General features: G+C 39.7%; 1 protein-coding gene across 7 annotated transcripts in view; it reads left to right on the forward strand.

Moving 5' to 3' along the window:
* The window catches only part of LOC122554976 (rho GTPase-activating protein 6), a 538,092-nt gene that overhangs the window by 474,194 nt on the left and 38,475 nt on the right, over positions 1–25,423 (forward strand). For all 7 annotated transcript variants that reach the window (XM_087992993.1, XM_043700459.2, XM_043700460.2 and 4 more), the window contains 4 exons: positions 803–998; positions 5,599–5,654; positions 19,172–19,322; positions 24,081–24,229. In XM_087992993.1, the coding sequence (XP_087849119.1) occupies positions 803–998; positions 5,599–5,654; positions 19,172–19,322; positions 24,081–24,229 (552 nt within the window). The remainder of the gene's footprint in view (positions 1–802; positions 999–5,598; positions 5,655–19,171; positions 19,323–24,080; positions 24,230–25,423) is intronic.

The following is a 25,423-nucleotide window of genomic DNA, read 5'->3' on the forward strand; positions in this document are numbered from 1 at the left end:
ATGTGGATAAGAGAGGTGTCCAGTAGTGTGCACAAGTCATTATGGGGGTTGGTTTTGCTCAGTTGGCTAGACGATTGGTTTGCAAAGCAGTGTGGTAACAATAAGATGGGTTCAATTCTAATGTTACCATGAAGGACTCTCCTCTCAACCTCTGCCCTTGTCTGAGGTGTGGTGGCCCTCCAGTTAAATCACCACTCATCGTCTCTCCAGTGAGACAGCTGTGCTATGGTCTGGTAAAATTATGGTGACTTGACTCGCCAAATCATTATCTCTGAATGGTGAGCCAGAGATGCTGACTCCTTCAAGGTAAGCCAGTCTTGCAATGGGAGAGCCTCATGCAGATATTAGGCCCCTTGGCCACAAAGTGCCTTTCTGGCCTTTATCAATGTGGAGGACAGTGTACCCAAGTTGAGCATGCATTTCCTGCTCAACACCATTTCAGCTTAGAAAGTAGTTTAGTGCATGGTAAATAGCCGCTACATAGCATATAGATCCAAAAGGATGGATTTCCCTGAGCAAATGCCACCTAAGATGATATCATATGGTTTGATCTCCAATATATTACTCACAGGCAAGGCTTGATCCTCCCCATTTAAGATAGGGGACGCCCATCAACTAATTACTACATGTCTACTATATGGACATGTGCTTTGTTAACCAAATTTTGTCAATCCATAGGCTTGGCTAAATTGATAAAATGATTTAATCACATTCAAAAGTAATTGGGTCTCAAATATTGCACTTTTCTCCTTCTATTATCATTTTTGCTCATTGACTTCCTCCTTGTTTGTTTTCTCCGCAGGGTGGAATGTCTGTGGATTCTATCACTGACCTGGATGATGATCAGTCTAGATTATTAGAAGCTTTGCAACTCTCGCTCCCAACAGAAGTGCCAAGCAAGAAAGAAAAGCAAAGAGACAAAAAGTTAAGCCTCAATCCTATTTATCGCCAGGTGCCTAGATTAGTGGATAGCTGCTGCCAACATCTAGAAAAGTATGGTAAGTATTGCTCTCATAACCATTCCTAACATTCTCAGCGATACGGTATGTAGATTTTTGTTTAATCTGAGGTAATCTTAATGCGTCACATATTGAGGATTTAGCATTCCTTTTTATTAATAGTCATTGGGAAGCCTCAAGAAGAAATGAATTGTTCTGGACCATTACCTTCAAGTGTGCCAGGATAACCGATCTAAGTGGCACTGGTGAAAGAAGACAGAGGGTGGTGGTTGATGGGAAATGTTCATCCTGGAGTCCAGTGACTGGTGGTATACCGCAAGGGTTGGTGTTGGGTCCACTGCTGTTCGTCATTTTATTAAATGAACTGGATGAGGGCGTAGAAGGGTGGGTTAGTAAATTCGCAGACAACACGATGGTCGGTGGAGTTGTGGATAGTGACGAAGGCTGCCGTAGGTTACAGAGAGAGACATAGATAAGCTGCAGAGCTGGGCTGAGAGGTGGCAAATGGAGTTTAATACGGACAAGTGTGAGGTGATTCACTTTGGTTGGAGTAACCGGAATGCAAACTGGGCTAATGGTAAGATTCTTGGTAGTGTAGATGAGCAGAGAGATCTGTGTCCAGGTACATAGATCCTTGAAAGTTGCCACCCAGATTGACAGGGTTGTTAAGAAGGCATATAGTGTTTTCACTTTTATTAATAGAGGGATCGAGTTCCGGAACCATGAGGTTATGCTACAGAAGTACAAAACTCTGGTGCAGCCACACTTGGAGTATTGTGTACAGTTCTGGTCACCACATTATAAGAAGGATGTGGAAGCTTTGGAAAGGGTGCAGAAAAGATTTACTAGGATGTTGCCTGGTATGGAGGGAAGGTCTTATGAGGAAAGGCTGAGAGGACTTGAGGCTGTTTTCGTTGAAGAGAAGAAGGTTGAGAGGTGACTTAATAGAGACATATAAGATAATCAGAGGGTTAGATAGGGTGGACAGGGAGCCTTTTTCCAAGTATGGTGATGGCGTGCACAAGGGGGCATAGCTTTAAATTGAGGGGTGATAGATATAGGACAGATGTCAGAGGTAGTTTCTTTACTCAGAGAGTAGTAAGGCTACGGAATGCTTTGCCTGCAACGGTAGTAGATTTGCAAACTTTAAGTACATTTAAGTCGTCATTGGACAAGCATATGGACGTACATGGAATAGTGTAGGTTAGATGGGCTTCATATTGTTATGACGGGTCGGCGCAACATCGAGGTCCGAAGGGCCTGTACTGCGCTGTAATATTCTATGGTTCAAAGAGGCCAAGAGGAAGTTAATGGCGCATGTTGCAGTTGGTTATGGTAGTGCATGTTAAAATGCAAAACCAGTCTTGATGAAGAGTCATGATGTCGTGAAAGTCAATTATTCTGGTTGGAAAAGACAAGCATTCTTTTATTCATATTGATTCTGTAAATCATGGTAAAACAGTCAAATGAGGATGCACTTACTTCTAACAAATAGGAGTTTAAATGTCCTTATAGTGACATTTGGTTGCTGGAGTCATTTGAAATTATCAAGACTGAGATTGGTAGATTATTGTTGGGCAAGAGAACCAAGAGATCGGGATTGAGAGTGAAAGCATGTATTTAAAGTGTGGATCAGCCCTACATGTTGGGATGCCAGAGCAGACAATGGACTACAGCTTGATGCTGTATTCCTCACTAGAGTGGCAAGGGTCAAGGCTGAAGTATTTGCAAATACCTTCAGTTACAAGTACCAAGTGAATGAACCCACTCAATCCATCCACTTGGTCTCCAAAATCTAAAATGCTATTATCTAGTCAGTTCAGTTCTATTTACTTTATATGATATGATATTAAAGAATGACTCAATGCACTTGGCAAAAGCTACATGGAGTTTAACTTCATTCCAGCTGCAGTGCTGTTATGCTATAGCTGTCTCACCGCGCCAGCCTCAGGCGACTGTCTGTGTGGAGTTTGCACTTTCTCCCTGTGTCTGTGTGGGTTTCCTCCCACAATCCAAAGGTGTGCAGGTTAGGTGAATTGACCATGCTAAATTGCCCACAGTGTTCACAGATGTGTAGGCTGGATGAATTAGTCAGGGGTAAATGTAGAGTAATGGGGAATAGGTTTGAGTAGGATATTCTTCAGAGAGTCGATGTGGACGTTTTGGGCCTAAGGGCCTGTTCCAATACTGTAAAGATTCGAATTCTAATTCTTGGATTTTAATTCTATCTTTCCCGTTCAACAGTTTCAGTACAGCTAAGACAACTGATACCTGTGTAACTACATACAAAACTTTACAAGCAGATCTTGTTGACAAAAAGCAAGATAGGTTTATCTGCCCAGCAGCCTCTGCTTATCGTTTATAAAGGAGGCATTTAACCATTCTTGGGTTCTCAGCTACTGAAGTGCAAAATAAAGACTATCTTCAACAGGAAAAATCCAACATATTCAACTAACTATCAATTATACTTTCATTGATTCCCAAGGGTTCAAATTCTCTGGGTGGTGTGGAGAAGCACCATTTACAGATTGTAATTGAATTATCCATGTTAGAGCCACAGTTACGATAACAGAGCAAATGTTGGATGCTCTTGGCAAATGGCTCACCATCTGATTCCTCAGTCTCTCCACCATTTATAGGGTTCAAGTCAATGAATTGTCTCCATTTACCTGGATGGACACAGTGACAATGATGCTCAAAAAACCAGGCACCATTAAAGATAGGGCAACAAATTTGATTGCCGTAAAAGTCATATTACCAAAGCTTCTCAAACTGTGGGTCTTGACCCCAGTGGATTCACCAGCTAAATGTTTGGAGCCTGTGACCTCCAAGGTAGCAGTCACTACAGTGGAGTCCCAGCTGAGGGCCAACAACTGTTTTAAGTCATCAAAGTTTTTAAATGGTGAGCATGGTCTAACCAGTAGGTCCTCGAAGCTTGATTGCTACCTAAGGAACAGTACAACACAGCAACAGGCCCTTTGGCCCAGAAAGCCTGTGCCAACACGTGACACATTGCTAAACTGAAAACCTTTTGCCTCTACATGGTCCATATTCCTCTGTTTCCTACCTATTCATGTATCTGTCAAGATGCCTTTTAAATGTTGCTGTTATATCTGCTTCTGCCACCTCCTGTGACAGCCCGTTCAAATGCTTGCCACCCTTTCTGTTTAATAAAAACTTGCCTTTCACGTTTGCTTTAAACTCTTGCCCCCCTTTTTTTTTAACCTTAAACTTACGATAAAATACATTTCTATCTATGCCCCTCATAAGTTTGTAAATTTCTAGCAGGTCATACCTTAGCCTCTGACATTCAACCTCTCATAGCTAATAGCCTCCAACCTAGACAGTATCCTGGTAAACCTTTTCTGTATCTTCTTCAAAGCCTCCACATTCTTCCTTCTGGTGGTGTGGCGACCAGAACTACATGCAGTATTCCAAATGTGGCCAAACTAAAATTCTGTACAATTGCAACATGACTTGCTAATTTTTATACTCTATGCCCTGATGAAGGCAAACATGCAATGCACCTTCTTGACCACTTTTTCCACCTGTGCTGCCCTGTCTTAGGGAACTAAGGACCTGTACACTTAGAAGCATTAACATACAGAGGGACCTAAGGGTTTTGCCATTTATTACATGCAGAGGGGAAGTGTTAGACTTGCCCCAATGCATCACCTTGTGTTTGTCTGGATTAAATTCCATCTGCCATTTCTCTGCCTCATTTAAACCTCTCCTGAGAAGTAGGTGCTTCTAAAATCCTGTAGCTTAACAACTTTTCTCTCTCCAACTCCCTGGTTTCTCAACTCGTCTCCCATCTTCTACCCGACTAACCCCCCCAACCTGCGCAAAACAGGTCTCCCACTCCCCTTCTGTCAGGCGCCCAATACCCTTTTCCTCAAAGATCTCAGGTTAGAACAATTTTCAATCACCAAACTGGCTTGACTATGGAAATAAGTTTGGGAAGCATCACACTATACAAAAGCCACCAAATCGTGACACACACTCAGATTGCCATTGCAGCACCTACCCTCTGCAGAATTCGCTGCAGCAAATCAATGAGATTACACTAAAATGCCTCAGTTTTCCTGTGACCCACATCAATATGAAAGGCCAGTGTAGCATTCTTGTGAGAACAGTAGAATTTGGAAGTTCATCTTCAAGTCTCACATCATCCTGATTTATAGGACTTCTAGTCTCCTCACTTTTGGGTCAATATTCTGAAATTCCCAACATAACATAGGAGCACCATTACCTTCCCCTACCTCCGCACCCCCACCCCCACTCGCCCAAAAAAAAGTGTAGAGTTATAGTGAAAGGCCCATCATCATAATTTTCCAACAATTGATATTTGGCAATAAATACTATCTTTCTTCACATCTTGAAGTCACGTGAAAAAAGAATCTTTACAATTATTTGAATTTTGCAGCTTTCCAAGGTTTAAAATTTAAAAAGAAAGTCTAAAAGTTCTTCCAAACCAGTATTATGAAGATATATTGTTCTGTTTCAAATTCCATTGAGATTTTTCTGTTCTGTTATGGATATGATGAGCACCATTTTGTTGTCTGCACATACTTTTTATTTCTGTAAAAGTTGCTCAAGATAATAACATAGATTTTTATAATTATTTATGATTCTGCAGGCCTTCAGACGGTAGGAATATTCAGAGTTGGAAGCTCAAAGAAAAGAGTAAGGCAGGTAAGGAGCATTGTTTCCTTTTTAACCGTCATAAAGGACATTATAGATGTACATCAGGATATTTCAATGTATTCATATGAAGACCTTGCCCTGCCTGCAAAAACACAGTTTACATTTCTGAAATTCCTCATCAGGATTTTGTCATTTAATATATTCCATAGGCTGATGTGATTTATTTTTATTCCTTTAACTAGATAAATATCCATTAATTTGTTTTGCAGTAGCAAGTCTGTAATGTAAGCACACATGCTGCAGAGAGGTCCTGTAGCTAGATATTTGTGTGTGCACTACTGTTCAACTCAAGTGATTTAGTTTGATGCACAGTGTCTACATTGCCATATGGAAGTTAAATGTTCCACTGAGTAGCAGGGATATAAATTGTTGATTTCATTTGGAGGTGGGTGGTTGGAGGGTGAAAGTGAAGTTTTAGAAATTTTAATTGTGGCGCAGTAAGTTATTACTTATGTATTTCTCAGTTTCTTGCCACCACAATGTCAAGTGACATTTATATTGCAATATGATGAAACATTGCAAGGCCCTTCAAATCTGATTAATCAAACAAATGTCCAGTATGTCTGAATTGACGTTATAATATATTTGTTGCAATGAATTTCCAGTTTAATAATGGTAAATTGTTATAATTTAACTGTTGGTGTTTGTACAAGATTGTTTCTCCTTCGCATATAATTGGAAGTGTCAAAGGGAATTTATGCATGGAGACTGATGAATGTTTTCTGTGACTTGACTTGTAGTGTATCTTTCTTGATGAATTTATAAAAGTTATGACCGTTTTATATATCAAGATGTTTTCGTGTTATTTTCATTCATTCCCTGAGAGGTGAAAATTCTATCATCATTCTACATTTTAAAGTATAACTTAATGTGCTAATAAAGAAATGGCAAGACAAAATAGGTTCCTGTCTATAATAAAACAAAAACAAAAACAAATCTGCAGATGCTGGAAATTAATCAAACAAGCAAAGATTGCTGGAGAAACTCAGCAAGTCTGGCGGCATCAGTGAAGAGCAAGCAGAGTCAATGTTTTGAGTCCAGTGACCCATCTACAGAACTGACGGTAGCTTGGAAAATAAAATCTTCAAGTGAAATCAATAATTTAGATTCATCTCTACTTGAGAACATTTCACTTCTACTTGGCAATGTAGACACAAAGGAACCACTTGAGTTGAGCGGTAGAATACACGCATACATCCAGTTATATGGTGGCTCTGTAGTATGTGTGCTTTTCTTTCTCCTGAGCACACTATTATCCAGGCCTTTTGTATCCCGAAGTGTTATTTGTTCTCTCTGTCTGGGCTCCATCTCTGCCTATCCTCTAGCTCATTCTCCAACATTACCTCCAGCCCACCCCCCCTCCCCCGACACACACATGCCCTCACCCTCGCCCACTCGTATACCTTGTTTCCTACCTACCATCAGTTCAGAAGAAGAGTGACCGGACTCGAAACGTTAACACTACTTGCTCTCCCGCAGAAGCTGCCTGGCCTGCTGAGTAGATCCTGGTCTATCTAGTTCATTTCCTTCCATGTTGGTAATTGTGTGATCCAAAAATATTGTGTGATGGCTAATGATGGTAATTAATTTACAACCAGACGTGAGGGGAGGGCAATTCCCCATGAGACTTAGGAAGCTATTAGGCATAGAAGCAGAAGCAGAAGTAGAATGTATGAACCTCTCCCGTCATTCGATAAGGTCACAATTGAACTTCAACATCAATTCCATATTTCTATCCTATCCCCATGTCCCTTAGCACTCATAAAAATCTGCCAAACTCCCAGTTTTGAATTTGTTCATTAATTGAGCATCCACAGTCCTTTTGGTTAGAGAGTTGCAGAAATTATCTCCAAAGTCATCTGTTCCTCCCAAGCCTGCTGTATTTCATGTAGAAAATTAATTCTATACTTTATACCAAAATGTTTCAGTGCAAATTAAAGAGAAATTGTAATTAACACTAACTCCTTTCCATGTCTCTCTAGAGAACCTGTTCCACAGAATTACCACTCATTTACTGAAATAAATTTTCCACAAATTAGCTTTGTATTTACCCCTCCAAGTACAAGCCATATCTTTCTTTTTTCAGTTCTGGCCAAAATGAAACAAGTTGTAATCTACATAATCAGTTCCTTCAGAATCCTACTATTCTCCATCCTGTTTCTGATGAGAATATGTCCAGTTTACATATAGGCTCCTTCTAATCAAATCCCTCCACCCCCTCAGTCATTCTGGTTTCTTTCTTCTGTATGATTTCAGAAACTGCCAGCTTTTGCACTCCAGAAAATGTTGAGTTAATAATTTTACTTAATATCATTCTTTAAATAAATCCCAATGTTTGATTTGCTTTACTCTCAGTCATTGAGCATTGTGGTAAATGACTTCACTTTAATATAATTTGAAACTTCAGATCTCTGTCATTTTCCATGAACATTGTTTTCTTTGATGTCAATTACCCATTTCTGGATTTTTGTTTCTCCTGTGGAGTATTTCGTATTCTTTCACATCAAATTTCATCTGGAACCTGCCTCTCCAATTACTCAGTATCCACATGTGGTTTACTTTTTTTTTCCAACTTCGGTGTTTACCACTTTCATTAGTTGTGTATTTTCTGCAAGTTTAGGTATCGCATTTGAAAGTTCTAACTCCATATGATTTATGAAGACATTAAAATGAGAAAAGTCCATAACCATCTGTCACCAGTATTCTTTTTGGCTTTCCTTGATTAACCAGTTATAAATCCATCATAAATTATTGTATTTCAGATTCTTTATTTCTTTGTTCTGGAAAGGGTATACTTAAAACAATGTCAAAGTGCTTAATCAAATCCAAGTGCACCACATCCACTGTGCATTCTATGCCTCAAAAATGGCTATTTAGATTGATGAGACAGCCCATCGTGAAACCATATGGACTGTCCTTTTTAAGGCATTTTTATTTCCAAAGATGTACTCTACGAATGTATCTTTAACAAAGTTTCTCCATAACTTTACGCACAGTAGACGTCAAACTCACTGGTCTCTATTTCTTGGATCAGTTTTGCTGCCGTCCTTTTAGAAAATTGGAATACTCAGTGGATCTGGAAAGTTTGTGCCAGAGTTCCTGCAATTTGCTCCCTTATTATAAATTTACTCAGTTCAGCAGCTACGCTGTAGCAATTTGAATAGTGATGCAACTTATGTCTGGAACAGCATCTCACTCACTCTTCAAATTAAATAAATAGTTTTTTTTTATTTCTTTAGTAAAAACCAAGACAAAATACTTTGTAGCACCTTTGCAACCTGTATTGCATCAGTTTTCATACCATTGGCTGATGGCACAACTCCATCGCTTGGATTACCCATATAATTTTTAAACTTTTCATTATCTTTCACTTTTCTCTTTCCATTTTCAATTAAAAATTTTCCTCAGTCATTTTGATCCCTTTTCATAGCATGTCCTTAGACATCAAATGCGTCTTAATTGATTATCGTTTCTCATCTTTGCTTTAAAATGCTGTTTTTCTCTTCTTTCAAGAATTGCTCAGAAACCCTGTCCAACCAAGCAGAATTTTCTGTTTTTATTTAAGAAATATTCATGTTTAGTTCACTGCCATTTGCTTCCAGGAATGCCCTCCTTGGAAGAAGTTATGTTTTTGTCTTCAGTTGGGTTTTTTTAAAAGCTCTATCTTCTTCACCTTTGGTGCTTTCTGTTTCATGTTGATCCGGTATCCAATTTAAACTTGCTTTAGCAGTCACCTTTCTTGACTCAGCCAACCATTTCTGGCTCCAACTTTTTCTATATAGATTCCAGCTGAAGTTCCATCTTTCATGTTTACCTTCCATGGTTACATAAAAGGAGAAAGTGAGGTCTGCAGATGCTGGAGATCAGAGCTGAAAATGTGTTGCTGGAACAGCGCAGCAGGTCAGGCAGTATCCAGGGAACAGAGAATCGACGTTTCGGGCATAAGCCCTTCTTCAGGATTCCTGAAGAAGGGCTTATGCCCGAAACGTCGATTCTCCTGTTCCCTGGATGCTGCCTGACCTGCTGCGCTGTTCCAGCAACACATTTTCAGTATGGTTACATAAAACCCTAGATGTTCTCCGTATCTCAAGCCACTGCTCTCATGGAATAATGGCACCATGCACTGTCACTTGCAGCAAGAACTCTCTTAAAGCTACCCTGGTTCACAGTCCTATTTATCTCATTGCCTTATGCGATGCTTTAACAAATAAATTGTTAGTCTTCCTTTCACATGTCAAAGATTGTAGCCTTCAACAGTTCTTTGATATCAATGCGCCTCGTGATAGAGACTTTTATAAGACCTTTTCTTCCATTGGCATCTTGCTTAGCTATTAGCTTTGGGTTGTTTTACTGTATCCTCTATCATAAAAGCCATTGGAAAATGTGGATTTAAATTATTTGCCAGTTCCCTATTCTCTGTTACTAATTCATGGTTACATCCTCTGAGGTTCCCACATTTAATTTCGCCACTCTCATTTTATATCCCCTGAAGACCTGTTTCTTTTCATATTTCTTGCCAATTTACTTTCATAAATAATTTTCTGCCACATTATTATGTTTTTTTGTCATCCGCTCCCGGTTCTTAAACAATTCCCAATCTGTTTGCTTACCATTAGTTTATACTGTTTTGTTGTCTTAGTTTTTGATTGATTACTCTTTTCAACTGCATTTGTTTACAATGGTTAGTTCATCCTTCTGGTTGGAATAAAATTTTGCTGAGTTAATTTATAGACTCTACCCTTAGGTTATTTTTGCAGCTCACAATAGACAACCGTTTCGTCATACTTCTGTATTTGCCCGTATTTAGGTTGAGGACTTAAGGGCAGTAGTTTGAAACTCAAATTGCTCTCCCTCAAACTGAGTTTGGAGTTCTGCCATGGTGGGCTGTGACCACCCCGGAGAATCCTTAAGTGCGAGACCTCTTAATATAGTTGGTTCTGATGTAATGCATTTGTTGCGTTCTCGTGCATGCTCATGTTGTAAGAAAATTGCGCAGTAGCTGCACCATTTAAACTAATGGGCCTGGAATCACTCTATAGCCAATACAGGGAAGGAAAGTTTGGATTCTACAAATAATGGTCTAAATTCTTCAATTGCATTAAAGCCAATTCGTATTGAAGAAACACGCATTATAGTGGAACTGACTGTGTAATTCTATCTGATTACATATTACTAAATCTAAAATGGTGATCTCATTGAAACATTCAAGATTCTTTTAGGGGACCTGACAGTGAAACTAGGGCCTGAAGGCATTGTCTCAGAGTAAGAGATCACCCGGTTCGAGTGGAGATTAGGAAGAATTTCTTCTGAGGGAGTGAGATTGTGGAATTATTTACTGCAGAGTTCTGTTGAGGCTGGATCATTAAGTATATTTGAAGTTGTGATAGGCAGATTGTTAATTGAGGATCATGGTGGGGGGGGTCGTGCATAACAATAAAGTTGAGGATTCTCAGTTAAGCCATGATTTCATCAAATGACATAGCAGACTTGATAGGCCTATATCTGATCCATGTCTTTATTTTTAATGGCTCTAACTAATGGATTACTCTTAGGCCCTCAATTATTTGTAATCTATATTAATGACTTGGAGAAAGGCAGAGTGTTATCCAAATGTACAGACAATACAAACAGGGTCAAAAGGGGATGTTGTTATGAGATCGTAGGAATCTACAAAAGGTGCAGATAGTTTGAGTGAATGGCCAACAACTTGGCAGATGGAACTTAATGTTCGTCTGAATTCATGCACTTTTGGCAGAAAGAATTGAAAGGTTTTATTTAAATTATTTTTGTATAAATGGTGAGACACTCCAAAAATTACAGCACAGAGAGATCTGAGTGTTCTTGTGCGTGAAACACAAAATGTTTACATGCAAGTACAGCAAGTAGTTCATGAGGCACATGGAATTTTGGCTTTTACTGCTTGGGTTGGAAATAAGAAAGTCTCGTTACAGGGTATCGGTGAGGCTACGGTTAGGGTGCTACATACAATTTTATTTCCCATGTATAAGAAAGGATAAAGGCCATTGAAGGCAATTGAAAAGAGACTCACTAGGCTGATTCCCAGAATGACATTTGGGGTGGCACGGTGGCTCAGTGGTTAACACTGCTGCCTCACAGTGCAAGGGACCCAAGTTAGATTCCAGCCTCTGGCGACTGTCTCTGGAGTTCGCACATTCTCCCAGTGTCTGCGTGGGTTTCCTCCCACAGTCCACAGATGTGCAGATCAGGTGAATTGGCCATGCTAAATTGCCCATAGTGTTAGGTGCATTAGTCAGGGGTAAGTATAGGATAGGGGAACGGGGCTGGGTGGGTTTCTGTTTGGAGGGTTGGTGTGGACTTGTTGGGTCAAATGGCCTGTTTCCTCACTATAGGTAATCTAATCTAATTTGAATGGGGTTGACTTCTGAAGAACCATGGCACGGTGGCTCAGTGGTTAGCACTGCTGCCTCACAGCGCCAGAGACCGGGTTCAATTCCCGCCTCAGGCGACCGACTGTGTGGAGTTTGCACATTCTCCCCATGTCTGCGTGGGTTTCCTCCGGGTGCTCCGGTTTCCTCCCACACTCCAAAAATGTGCAGGTTAGGTGAATTGGCCATGCTAAATTGCCTGTAGTGTTAGGTGCAGGGGTAAATGTAGGGGAATGGGTCTGGGTGGGTGCGCTTCGGCGGGTTGGTGTGGACTTGTTGGTCCGAAGGGCCTGTTTCCACACTGTAAGTAATCTAATCACTAAAACGGTTAGATTTTTATTCATTAAAGTTTAGAGAAATGAGGTGTGATCTTCTGGCAATGTACAGGATTATAAAATGGCTTGAGAGGGTATATGTTGAGAAGATGTTTCCATTAGTGGGGAAATCTTGAAATAGGATACAAAACTTCAGGATAAGAAGACACTCAATTAAAGCTGAGATGTGAAGAAATTTCTTTTTTCAGACGGTACTGAATGCTTCGAACTCTCTGCCAAGAGAGTTGTCGAGGTTAGATCACTAATAGTATTTAAAGAGGTAGATAGATCTTTGAAATTGAGAAGTTGAGGACTACAATGAGTGTCTTGAAAGAGGAGTTTATCAACCACAATCGTCTTAAATGGCAGGACAATCTTGAGGGGAATGGCCAGGGAACTGTTCAGTATAATCAAATGACTTACCTTGATATGATTAAGGATTTGTTTCTGTTAATTATCTTGGTTGTCCCTCTTATATCTTTTCTTTTGTATGCCATGATGACCAGAATATTGGTGGTGTTAGTTTCTCTTTCCAGACTGCACCAACCTGTGATAAGCTATTAGATAATGCACTCAACTAAGTGCAGAAGTACCTTGAAGACTCCTCAATAACACTTCATTTGACTTCAGTCAGAGAACTCTTCTTGGTACAAAACAATTAATTCATTATAAATCTCTGTCTAAAATAGGATATACAGCATTATTATGGGTTTTTGAGATAAAGTAGCTGATGTGCAACAGTTGAAGGAAGTTATCCTACCATAAACTTGTGGGCTCAGATGTTGCAGTCAGTAATGTCACTTATCATGGACCTGGTTAAATCTGTGCAAAAATGTATAGCAAGAATTGGATTTCCTCTGAGTGTGGACTGTATTAGGGTCTAAGCAGCACTGAGGCAAAAAAATGATGGTGCACACTTAATTGCCTATCAGTCATCTTTCTCTAATGAGAAAGCATTCTCATGGTCATCTGGGACTATAGCTAACTTTTATAAGCTCAATGTGTAAAACCTCCCATTGCAGTGAAAAATACTTCAGAAACTAAAATGTAGTATACATGTTTTTTTTAAAGTTAAAGATGTAACTCTAGAAGACTTGTCAAGAGTTTTAAAGTTTCATCTGGAAAAATTGTTTTAACTTTGAGTATAGCATGGGCCTTCGAGTGTTTTCAAGTTGTGAGGAGGTCCCTTATGCCTGGAAATACAGCTGTAAAATTTTAAAGTGTAATTAATATGTAATTAGTGAATACTTGGTCCAAATTGGAGCTGGTTGTCTACTTACCATTTAAGGTTTGAAAATAGCATGTAGCCTGCTGCATTCTGTAGATTCACACTGATCAATGTGCATCGCATTCCAAAGGTTGAAGAGCCTGAGTAAATGGAGCAATAAACTCACCACTGTTACTGACACCGCAGTATTTGTTCCATAACGTTCAGCCTCTTATCTTTGTGGTTTCTGAATGCCGCACAGCTCCTGCCTTGAGCTTTAAGTGGAAATTAAGAATTTTATTTATATCAGAATTCTCCTAAAAGTTGACATTTTAATACAGCGCACTGTTAAATCAAATGTCCGATGTACAGCATGTAACCTTCCTTGAGTTTCCACAGAAGTTTGGGTCATAATTGAGTCTCATTCTGTCAATTGTAAAAATGTAAAGCAGCTGTAATGAGGGCCAGTTTCATGATCAACTTCCCATGCCCTAAAGATGTCTAATCCAATATTGGGTTCGACTGTTCTTTACATAAGACATCTAACTATTCCACTGTGGAAGTACTTTAACTGATTGAGCTCCTCTGAACATGAGCAACTCGGAAGGTCAAGGTTTCTAGATTTTTCTCATCATAGTGAGACTCCACAATGCCACAGTTTAGCTTAAAGAAGCTTCCAAGCTATTTTACAGGCAGCAACAAGCTGGGAGTGATTGAGAAGTCTGGAATGGAGGATGAGGGCAGGGGAGATGGAAAGTCTTTATTTCAGGAGTGAAACATGTGACATTGGTGAAGGAGCACTTCAAAGTGGAGTTGAGGTGGAGACTAGGGAATGGGCCAATGGGTAAAATGGGAGAGACTGGGAAAGGGAGGAAATGAGTACACTAGAGAATTGGGACTGAAGTAGGCCAAGTGAATGTGGTAGGCTTGGAGAACCAACAGTTCCTACACAGTCAGAAGCAACGTGGGTGGAGGGGCGTAGCAGAGAGAGATGCCGTCAGTAAAAAAAAAGGAATCTAAATTTGGGGCCCTTGTTGCAAATTAATTATGAAAGATTGTTTCCACATGTGTGAGTGGGGAACGAAACCAAGAACTGTCATTAGAGAAAAGGAGAAGAAAAGTTCATGAATTAAGGACTATTAAACTGTGGAATATTTTTATTACACGTGACTACTTGGGTTGAGACTTAAATATAATTGAAATAGAATGTAGATGAATATTTGTAAATGGGTATTTTAATGGATCTGGGTATGATGGAGATTCCAAGGATTGGGCAGTCCTGCATGCTAATTGTCCATTCTGATGCTGTACTTTCTACAATTCAAACCAATCTTTGAATGTTTGCCTGAAGTGACAGCAAGCATGTGATAAGTAACGAATCTTACTCTTTAAAATCCCACTTTTAGCAAAACAGTTAATCTGTGTAGACCAGCTCTGAATCAACACTATCTAATAGCATCTAGTCTAATCATATCAATCAACTATAACGATAACATCGATATATCTTTGCTTATCTTCGCAATATATTACTTTTGTTTATAGGCAAGGGCCTACTGACTGATTAAACCTAAACATGTAGACTGAATTTATAATTTTCACTTATATCCTTATCCAGCTCTAGCTTTGTGGAAATAATGATAGAGGCTCCTTTTCCTGTCTAACAAAAAAAATCAAAAACTTCTGCCGCACAGATGAGCAATCTCCAACCAGCAAAGCATTAATTTTATGGTTCAAGGGAACTATGCCAATCTCCTAAAAGCCTTAGTTTAACTCTTGACTTTGAATTTCCATGTTAGCTTTAACCTTAATCTGAATTAACAATATGCACATCAGATTAATTCAAACTGAATGAGGAGAATAGGACAAGGGGACAGAGATTTAAACAAGGAAAGGAAATGGTAAAGACCGACATAGGAAAGTTTGACCTCCGAGAGAATGACTGACACGTGGGACGAGCTCTTAGTTCAAATAGTGAAGGTGGAATCCCTTGGAACTGGCATTGAACTATTAGTCTGTCAGAATTATGGAACTGTAGTATTTCTCTGAATGGATGTCTTAAGATCGGTTAAAAAGTTTTATTCCTCCTTTGAATTAATAAGTGGAGTAAAATCCAGCTTTGACAGCTCTGCAAAATGAGTGGCAGAGGTTTGTCTGCCACTTGCATCCCTTGCCTGGATTTCATTTCCGTTGACTCAAGTGGAATGGAAATTCCAGAAGATATTTAAGTAAGACTTCCTTTCTTAGGCCCCATCGATGTTGCCAACCCAGAAAAATGTTGAGGATTTCTGTTTTCAAGTATGGGTGGGGGCCAACGTTCTCCCATTAACCATGAAGTAGACACAAGTAAGGTGGTGAAATGTTGGTTGCACCATTTCTGGGCTGTCCTGGCTCAAAACAAAGTTCAAACGGTATAAAACATAAATTCAGTTTCTTAACGCATCCTGTTGAAGCTTACTAGTCAAGAACATTTGCTATGTTCTGTGGCTGCACAACTTCAAGAGGTGATTCTGGAGCCTAGATCAGTGGATTTCAGGGAACAATGAAGGTAAAGTACTGAAGTGGCTGATGAGCAAAGAAAATCTGAAGATGTGAGCATAGTGGAGGAGCAGCAGATAGTCATACACTTTAAAAAAATACATTTGGAGTTTCAGTGGCAATGAAAAAAATCTTATTTAATTGCTTTGAGGATGAAAAATGTAGACTTTAGAAAACTGTCTCTGTATTCCTGGGGCATTTCTGATGCCCGACCTTTTTGGGATGGTCGAGCCTCTTCAGATGTTCATTGCTCAGCTTTTGAACAAGATGTTCCAGCATTTCCCATGCCGGTCAGTCAACTTCCAACCAAGTAAACAAATTTCCCAATTTTTTTTTTTGCTCTCGTTCCCCTTTTCTCATTCACTCACTGACACTTCCCCCGCCCACCTCCACCCCCCAACACATCTCTTGTACCCCATTAAATTTGCAGCCAGTTTGCACTCACCATTGTACAATGAGCAGATATTCTGTAATGAAGTAAATTTTGATCAGGATAGTGGGCAAAAATGTCCTGTTCCTCTTAAAATTGATTACAGAATCACCTATGTCCAATTTAGAGGGCCTTAGTTTAACATCTCACCTGAAAGACTGCATCTCAGACAATGTAGGAATCCCTCAATATTGAATTGTAGTTTAACCTAGATTTTATATTCATGTCTCTTGAATGGGCCTTGAAAAATTGATTTTAGAAAAGATCATGTTACCTCTGAATTATAGAAAAATCACAAAGTAGATGGAATTATGGCAATTATCCTCCATCCCTAGTTGCTCTTGAGAAGGTGGTGGTGAGCTGCTTTCTTGAACCACTGCATTGTATATGCTGAGCGTAGACCCATATGCCCTCTTGGGAGGGGATTCAAGGATTTTGACCCAGCAGCAGTGAAGGAGCAGCAATATATTTCCAAGTCAGGATGGTGAATGGCTTGGAGGACAACTTACAGGTAGTGATGTTTCCATGTCTGCTACCCTTGTCCTTCTAGATGGAAGTGGTCATGGATTTGGAAATGCTGTCTAAGGATCTTTGTGCATTTCTACAACGCATCTTGTAGATGGTAGCAGTGGTGTATACGGAGTGTTGATGGTGGAGGGAGTGGATGCTTATGGATGTGGTGCCGATCAAGCTGGATGCATTATCCTGGATGGTGTCAAATATCTTGAGTATTATTGATGCTGCACCCATCCAGGTGAGTGGGGCGTAGTCCATCATTAAATGGTGGACAGGCTTGGGGGAGGTCAGGAGGTGAGTTACCCGCCACAGTATTCTTAGCCTTTGACCTGTTCCTGTAGCTACTGTGGTTTTTATGGCTAGTCCAATTGAGTTTCTGATTAATCATAACCCTAAAAATGCTGATATTTGGAGATTCAGTGATAATGCCTTTCTGGTCATCACCTGGCATTTGGCATGAATGTTACTTGCCACTGGTTGATTTTTATCACATGTACCGAAGTACAGTGAAAAGCTTTGTTTATGTGCAGTGCAGACAGATCATAGTAAGCAAGGATGTACAGATTAAAAAGACTTCGACAGAGACATCCAGGTTACATTGCACAGGGCGTGCCCTACGCGACATCAACATTAGCAAGATCAGCATTAGTTGAGGTTTAGGACAGTACGGGCCCTTTGCCCTTGATGTTGTTCTGACCTTTTATCCTACTCTAGGATCAAACTAACCTATGCACCCTTAATTTTACTATTATCTATGTGCTTATCCAAGAGTCACTTAAATATCCCTAATGTATCTGATTGTACTGCAACCGCTGGTAATGCTTTCCACACACCCACTCCTCTGTAAAGAAGAGTCTAATAACAGCTGAGAAGAAGCTGTTCCTGTTGTTGTTGCATTGAACATGGATTGTTGAACATTCTGCAGTCTTCAGTGAACATATAAACTTATTCATGTATTTTCCTGTAGTATTTAGTTACAAAGTTGTCAATGAGATGGATAATTAAGGTCCAAAAGCTGTCATCTGAACAACTGAACTATATTTTGAATAACATCAGATGTTGAACAGTGGTAGCTATAACTATTGGCCATTCTTTCCTGAATTGCAGAGAACGTTCCAAATAAATTCAGAAGTTAAGTGCCTACCGTGTATTTTCAAATTACGGTAGAAACCAGTATGTAAATCACTAGATTTACCCTCCAGTCAAGCATCCCTTCCCATGCCCTGATCATGTTCTCCTGAGCAGAACAGATATTACGTGAGCGAAGGTGTGTATGAGTTTACGGTTCTTGTACAAAACCTTCCTACTGGAATTGGCTTTTTTAGAAAATGTTTACATTCGTAAGATAGCAACTTTTATTGCAGCAGAATCTATGCAGCGCATTTCATAATGGCAATTTCCTACTAGAAATACACATTAGAAAATAATGAGCATCATCTCTGTAATTTTCAGTTCATTACCTTTTAGTGGAGAGAATATTATAGGGAACATGCCCACATTATCTTTATATGCAATTCTGAGCGCTAAGACTCCTGTTGTGAGAAAATTGGCAGTCTTGCACTTTGCCTCTTAGATTGTTGACAACTTATGAATTGTTTTCTGTGCGATTGAAGAATGACAACACAAGACATTAACAACAAGAAAGCAATCTAATCTTCCACATGACTGATAATATCAATTTGAATACTGCTTATCTTGTTTTAAAAATGATTGGTGCCTACACGTGTGAATTTTTTTTACAGCAATCTGTGCAATTGCACATAGAATATGTAAGGACTATAACACATATACATCCATCTCTTTAAGAAAATCCTTTTTAAAAATTATTTTTCAGCCAAGCTTTTGGGTACCTATCATAATGACTTACTTTTTGATTCAACATATTTTTGTTCGATTATGATCCTGTGAAATGCCTCGTGACATTTATGATGCCTAAGGTCCTTTATAAGTGAGTTGTTTTTGGAAGGATATCGCAACAACCTTGTTATACTGTATGGGCCTGTAAAACCACCATAACACTTACTTTAGACGTTGTTTATGAAATGCAAACTTTGCATTTGTATCTGAATCTATCTTCTTCTTTCTTTGTCTTATAGTTACGAGAGGAATTTGATCGTGGTGCAGATGTTGTTCTTGATGAAGAGCACAGTGTTCATGATGTTGGTGCCTTGCTGAAGGAATTTTTGAGGGATATACCAGATCCTCTGCTCACTAGAGAGCTCTACACTCCATTCATCAGTACACTTTGTAAGAGGATGCTATTCCTTACTTATGTTTACTTTACCCATAAGTCTTTACAATGTAGTGTATATGTTATTTTACTTGTATCCTGAGATGATCATTGCTATCATTATCCCATCGCATATAGCTTTGTCTTTCGTGCTGTTATTCCTGCCCCTGAGTCAGAGGTACAAAGCTTGAATCCCATTGCAGATATGTGAACAGAAGAACTTAAGAACAAGAGTAGACCAAGTGGCCCCTTGAACCAGCTCTGTCATTCAATAAGATTGTGACTGATCTTCAACATTAACTCCATTTTCCTGCTCTATCTACACACCACTTGACTTCCTTTATGTACAAAAATCTACTAAACTTTGCTAGGACAAAACCCATTGTTTGAGTGCTCCAGAACTCTGGATAGGTTTTCCAACATCTCCGGTGTAAATGACCAACACTACTTCCAGACTCTCCGACCATGGGAAACTGTCTGTTAACATTTACCCTGTCAGATGTGCAAGAACTTACATGGTTCAGTGAGGTTGTCTCGCATTCTTTGAAATTCTAGGGAATATAGACCTGGTCACTCAACATTCCCAATGCCAATAAAAGATTGTGTGAGTAGTGTTTTGGGGAAGGAGAGCATTGTGGAGCAGCAGGATGATGGCTGCACAAGTGGAGACCAAATTTCCTGCTTTGAATATGGCTTGACATCCAGTGGGACACATTTATAACTTGAGGATGTAAAGGTCCCTACAACATCTGTTGCTACTCATAGGTTGTGGGAGCATTTAAGACCCTTGCTGTATAGACTAATTACCATATTAGGTGATACAAATATAATGGTCATTGATGGAGCACTGATATGGACTGTCAGACTACAAATCCTTCCAATATTTTTATTGCTCTCAAAGTGTGCAGAATTTACTCTAATACCATATTTGTTGTCCTTCCTTGATTGTAAAAACTGCAAAATGTGTCCATGTTGAGTAAAGTTGATCTGAAACAAAAACAGAATGAAAAGCACCGACCGCTTCAGGCTACAGATTATGCGATCAGAATCACTCCATTGAACTGAAATCTTTTATTATTTTGTGTGTGTGTGAGATTACACATAATAGATCAAAACACACATACAAGGAAAGAATCAGAGAAATGGGGTTGCAATAGGCAAACTCTAGTTGAAGGGAGAGAGTTTGTAAGGTTCCTCCTCCACCTGTGAGCTCTTCTGAAGTTTGGCAACAGGCTTTGGACAGTAAAAGATCAAAGGGACCTCCAGATTGTGTTACTGGATTAATGGTGTAAAATGTTCGCCATTGGTCTCTGGATTCATAATGGGTATATTCAGGGTCTTCCAAGTCCAAGAAAGGTGTTGAAACCCTTGTGAATAATTGTGTTTACAAATTGTCCACATACTTCAAGATGAAAGAATATTGGGGTCAAGATTAACTAACCAGCTTTTCTACCTGGATGCCAGACTAATGTATTTCATGTTATCAAGGGATATAAGACTGAAGAAGCCATTTTTGAGATTGGGTTACAGACTGTCAGTGAATATCGAGAGAGAGAGAGGCTGAATTGTCTCTGCATCCCATTGCCTTTTAAATTTTTCAGGAAATCCTTTCTGGATTGGCCAATGGGGAGAAGTCATTGTGAATAGCTTTATTCTAGTGATAGATTTAGGAAACTCTATGAAAACTAAGGAAGGAACTGCAGGTGATCAATGTTACTAATTGGGAAAATGGGAACTTACTGTAAACTCGGACCAAATGTGGATGGTTTGCTGCAGGTACTGTAACTCTGTGCAGACTGTGATGTGAGATGAGCAATAAACGGGGTATGTACCTTTTCTGTAGTTTAAAGTATGCCTTCCACAATAATTATTTAGTTCAGAGTCTTTTTAGTCATTCGTATTAGGAAAGATATTAAGATATGAAATTTTGCCATCCTTTTCAACTATTAACTAGAAGTTTGAATTTAATTTTAAGCATTATCAGTCTCTTCGGAGATATGTTTTTTTTTAATTTAAAAAACCATTGTGCAACACTTTGCCAAAGTGGAGCCAGATTTCTCCGTGCTGTTCAACCATGATAACAGACCTTTTGGCACAAATCCCAGTGCATCACACATCGTGTGTGTGTGTGTTTGTGCGTGCGTGCGCACGCGCGCGCTCATCAGCATTTTTTCTGCAGGTCTGTAGATACAAAGTCCTGCTCTGAGTCCTCTGCAGCAGAACCGTGTGCAACCCTGCACTGGGAAAGTTGATACCTGTGCCATCCTTTCCCTTAGTGCTGGCTGGTAACTGTGCCAGTCCTCACCAAGCAGAGTCCACTTTCTGTGCTTCTCTCTAAAATCAAGCCAGCCTTCGTATCCGTAACTGAGGTTGAAAATACAAGATTGAGTGGCAGCATTTTTTTCTTCAAAAACGCTTGCACTTCACATTTCATGTGTTTGACCAGAGAGCAGTCCTTGGGGATCTGAAAGGATCCAGGCATAATGGTAGTGTACGTTTGGAGTAAGGGATATGGTTTAGATTTAGATTACTTAGTGTGGAAACAGGCCCTTCAGCCCAACAAGTCCACACCACCCTGCCGAAGCGCAACCCTCCCATACCCCTACATTTATCCCTTACCTAACACTACAGGCAATTTAACATGGCCAATTCACCTGACCTGCACATCTTTGGACTGTGGGAGGAAACCGGAGCACCCGGAGGAAACCCACGCAGACACGGGGAGAACGTGCAAACTCCACACAGTCGCCTAAGGCGGGAATCGAACCCGGGTCTCCGGCGCTGTGAGGCAGCAGTGCTAACCACTGTACCACTGTGCCGCCCACAAACAGGAAATGCATGATTATACTATCTTAAGTATGTAAGAAGGAAGAGTGTGGGATGAGGAGGAAGTGGGATGTGAGACAGTGAGTAATAATCCTCCCAGGTTTTAGCCCATTTGCTGGCCATGGACTGAATCATGGCTGCTCCAGTGATGGCTAGCACTATTTTTCCCAGCAGGCTGATGATATGCAACTTTGCCTGTTTTCTGTGTGTTGCAGTTTCTGACACCTTTATCCTGCAGGACAGTGGGAGTTGCAACAGTAAACATGGAACTATATATCTGGGTGATGCACCCATTCTGATTGAAAAGTAATAGTAAATACAGATCTGAGGATTGCTATTTTGCTAAGTACATGAGCTTATAGTGAGGCTGTAAATGTGAGATCTGAATTACAGTTGATAGACTGTTGGTAGGTGTATGAAGCTGGTGGTTCATCATAAGAACACAGCATTTAAAACTGCATTCATATTTGCTCACACTTGACTTGTGCAAAGTCTGGACTGCTGTGATGATATAATAATTCCATACCCCCTTTTGTAATGTTTGCCTGGAGGGCTTTCTCGTCCCCAGAGGCAATTTGACCTTCAGTGCTTCATTGAAAATCCATGAGATGCTCAGTCTGGCTGTTTCCATTCTTCCTGTTCATGAACTCTTCCTTAATCAGTTCCTGGGCTTGATGATGAGGCGTGAGCTGGCTCCAAGTGGTGTTAGTTTTCTATAAATTTAGGATACCTGCCGGGGTCAGGCACAGGGGGCTAACACCTTCAACATATTGTCTGGCTAACACCAATTGTTAAAGTTCACCTGAGAATGTAACTTTTTTAAAAAAAAATTTATGATTTACATATGATGAAAAAAGTGAAACTATCATGGTATTCGAACAGATGAAAGACAACAATCAATCAAGGTATTTTTCAATGTATACTTTCAGTTACATCACACTGTAAACTTTTGCTATAAATTCTGTGTCTTACAATTGTGTCCTCCACAACCACCTGATGAAGGAGCAGCGCTCCGAAAGCTAGTGATTCCAATTAAACCTGTTGGACTATAACCTGGTGTTGTGTGATTTTTAACTTCGTACACCCTAGTCCAACTCTGGCTTCTCCAAATGATGCTTTGTTTGTTTGACTAGATGTTTAGAAGAAAACAAATAATCCAATCACTTAACATTTTAATGTTGTGTGCGTGTTTGTTGTCAAGTTTGGTGTGCCAAATAAGTGAGTTTAAAAATGACCTTTTTTTCCCTTCAGAACTGTAATACTCTCTCAAAGTGCAACAAACCAAGGAATGTGTTGCATTCTCCTAAAGCAAAACAAAGCAGAAATGACTTGAGTAAATGCTATCACTTTGACACCGACTGTCAGCACCCTCTCCTCCCTGACCTATCACCTTCATCTCCTCCCCCACTCACCTATTGTACTCTATGCTACTCTATCCCCACCCCCACCCTCCTCTAGCTTATCTCTCCACGCTTCAGGCTCTCTGCCTTTATTCCTGATGAAGGGCTTTTGCCCGAAACGTCGATTTTGCCTGTCCTCGGATGCTGCCTGAATTGCTGTGCTCTTCCAGCACCACTGATCCAGATCCTGTCAGCACCATCAGCCTACTCCTCTGCCCTCATGCTGCAAGTGCAGACCACCAACATTGATTCAGACATATTTTTATGCAAATGTGTTTCTAAGCTTCTTTCAATCTCAACTGACCTCTTTGTGAAGCCACCAGTTAGCAAGACCACTTAGTTCTCTCCATCACACACTTTTGAAGAGAGTCAAATACATATAGCTAACTTCAGTTTGCAATAGAAAAACCAATGTTGTGCATGGTGAGATATTGGATAGAATCTTTTTTATCTTGCTTCTGATTTTGTTATAACATCGTACATTCATTCATTTCATACTGCATGTCTGTGACATTGACTTTAACATAGGAGTTGTTCTCTTTATCTTAGTACTCGAACAGGAAGAACAGCTCAATGCGTTGCAGCTTCTCATTTATCTCCTGCCCCCATGTAATTGTGACACGCTTCACAGACTCATGGAGTTTCTTGCCATGGTAACAAATCATGCTGAAGACACCCTGGATAAAGATGGACAGGAGGTAGGGGAACTTTGAACTTTAGAGACTTCAGAATTCCATTGACTGTGTTGTATTGAATCCATATACCATATTCTTTACATCTTATACATAAAACAAGATATTCACATAACAGAGCTGCATTGCAGCCTCCTATAATCTTCCCTTTTTTACCCCCTCCCATCCATCCTCTTCCTTTAATAGTGCCTAGAACTGAGCAGTTTATATATTTCCTCCTGGCTCCCGTCCAGTTAAATTGATGGATGAGATTTTTTAAAACTTACTTTAAATTTAACTTGATCCAAATTTCTGGAAATGTCAAAGTTAAACTTATAAATGTTTAATTTATTTCATAGTTAACAATACCATTGTTGTAGTTAGCAATGACAGTAGACTCTTTTAATTCCATTAGGTTGGCAGCAAGAAATGGTTCAGATTTATTGCCATTATTATCTTAGTAACATCCCTTGCCAGGGTTTGGCAGTAATCCCAAGTTGCTTCAAAATAATTTGAAGTTTAAACTTGCTAACCCTGGAGAAGTATATAATGTTACATGGAACCAGCATATATGCATATTTTTTAAAAAAGTTTTCTTTCAAGAGGAAGAATGAGTTGTTTTTGTGATGGAGCACAGGATCTCCAACTTGATTTGTTCCAATTGTTAATCAGGATATTTGACTGCTTTGGCAGTAGATAATACTGTCAACTTGTAAATCACAAGGTCAGTAGATCAAGTCCCTCCGCAGAGACTTGAACATGCAATTGAAACTGACAATTCAATGCAATACAGAGGAAGTGCTGCACAGTTGAAGGTGCATCTGTTGGATGAGTTAGTAAGACGTGGCCCCTTTCTCCCCTTCAGGCAGACATAAAATATTCCGTGGCATTATTTCAAACAAGATCAGGGAAAATCTCCTTCACATACTGAACAATATTTATTTCTCAAAGAACATTACTAAAGTAGATGATCTGGCAGTTGCTGTTTGTGTGACTGCTGTGAGTAAATTAGCGACTGTTTATCCCCACATCACAGTGGCATTTACACTTGAAGAATACCTCATTGACTGTAAAGAACTTTGGAACAGCCAGAAATTGATATATAAATGGAAGTCTTTTTTAATGGTTGTTTGAATTTTGTACACTGATGTAGGCATATTCCTGCCATATGTCAGCTAGACTAGTAGAAGGAACACTACATAACTTTAGTATTAAACAGAA

The sequence above is a fragment of the Chiloscyllium plagiosum genome, unplaced genomic scaffold (assembly GCF_037043375.1).
Source record: "Chiloscyllium plagiosum isolate Xiang-an unplaced genomic scaffold, Cpla_swu_hap1 HiC_scaffold_12, whole genome shotgun sequence".
NCBI lineage: Eukaryota > Metazoa > Chordata > Chondrichthyes > Orectolobiformes > Hemiscylliidae > Chiloscyllium > Chiloscyllium plagiosum.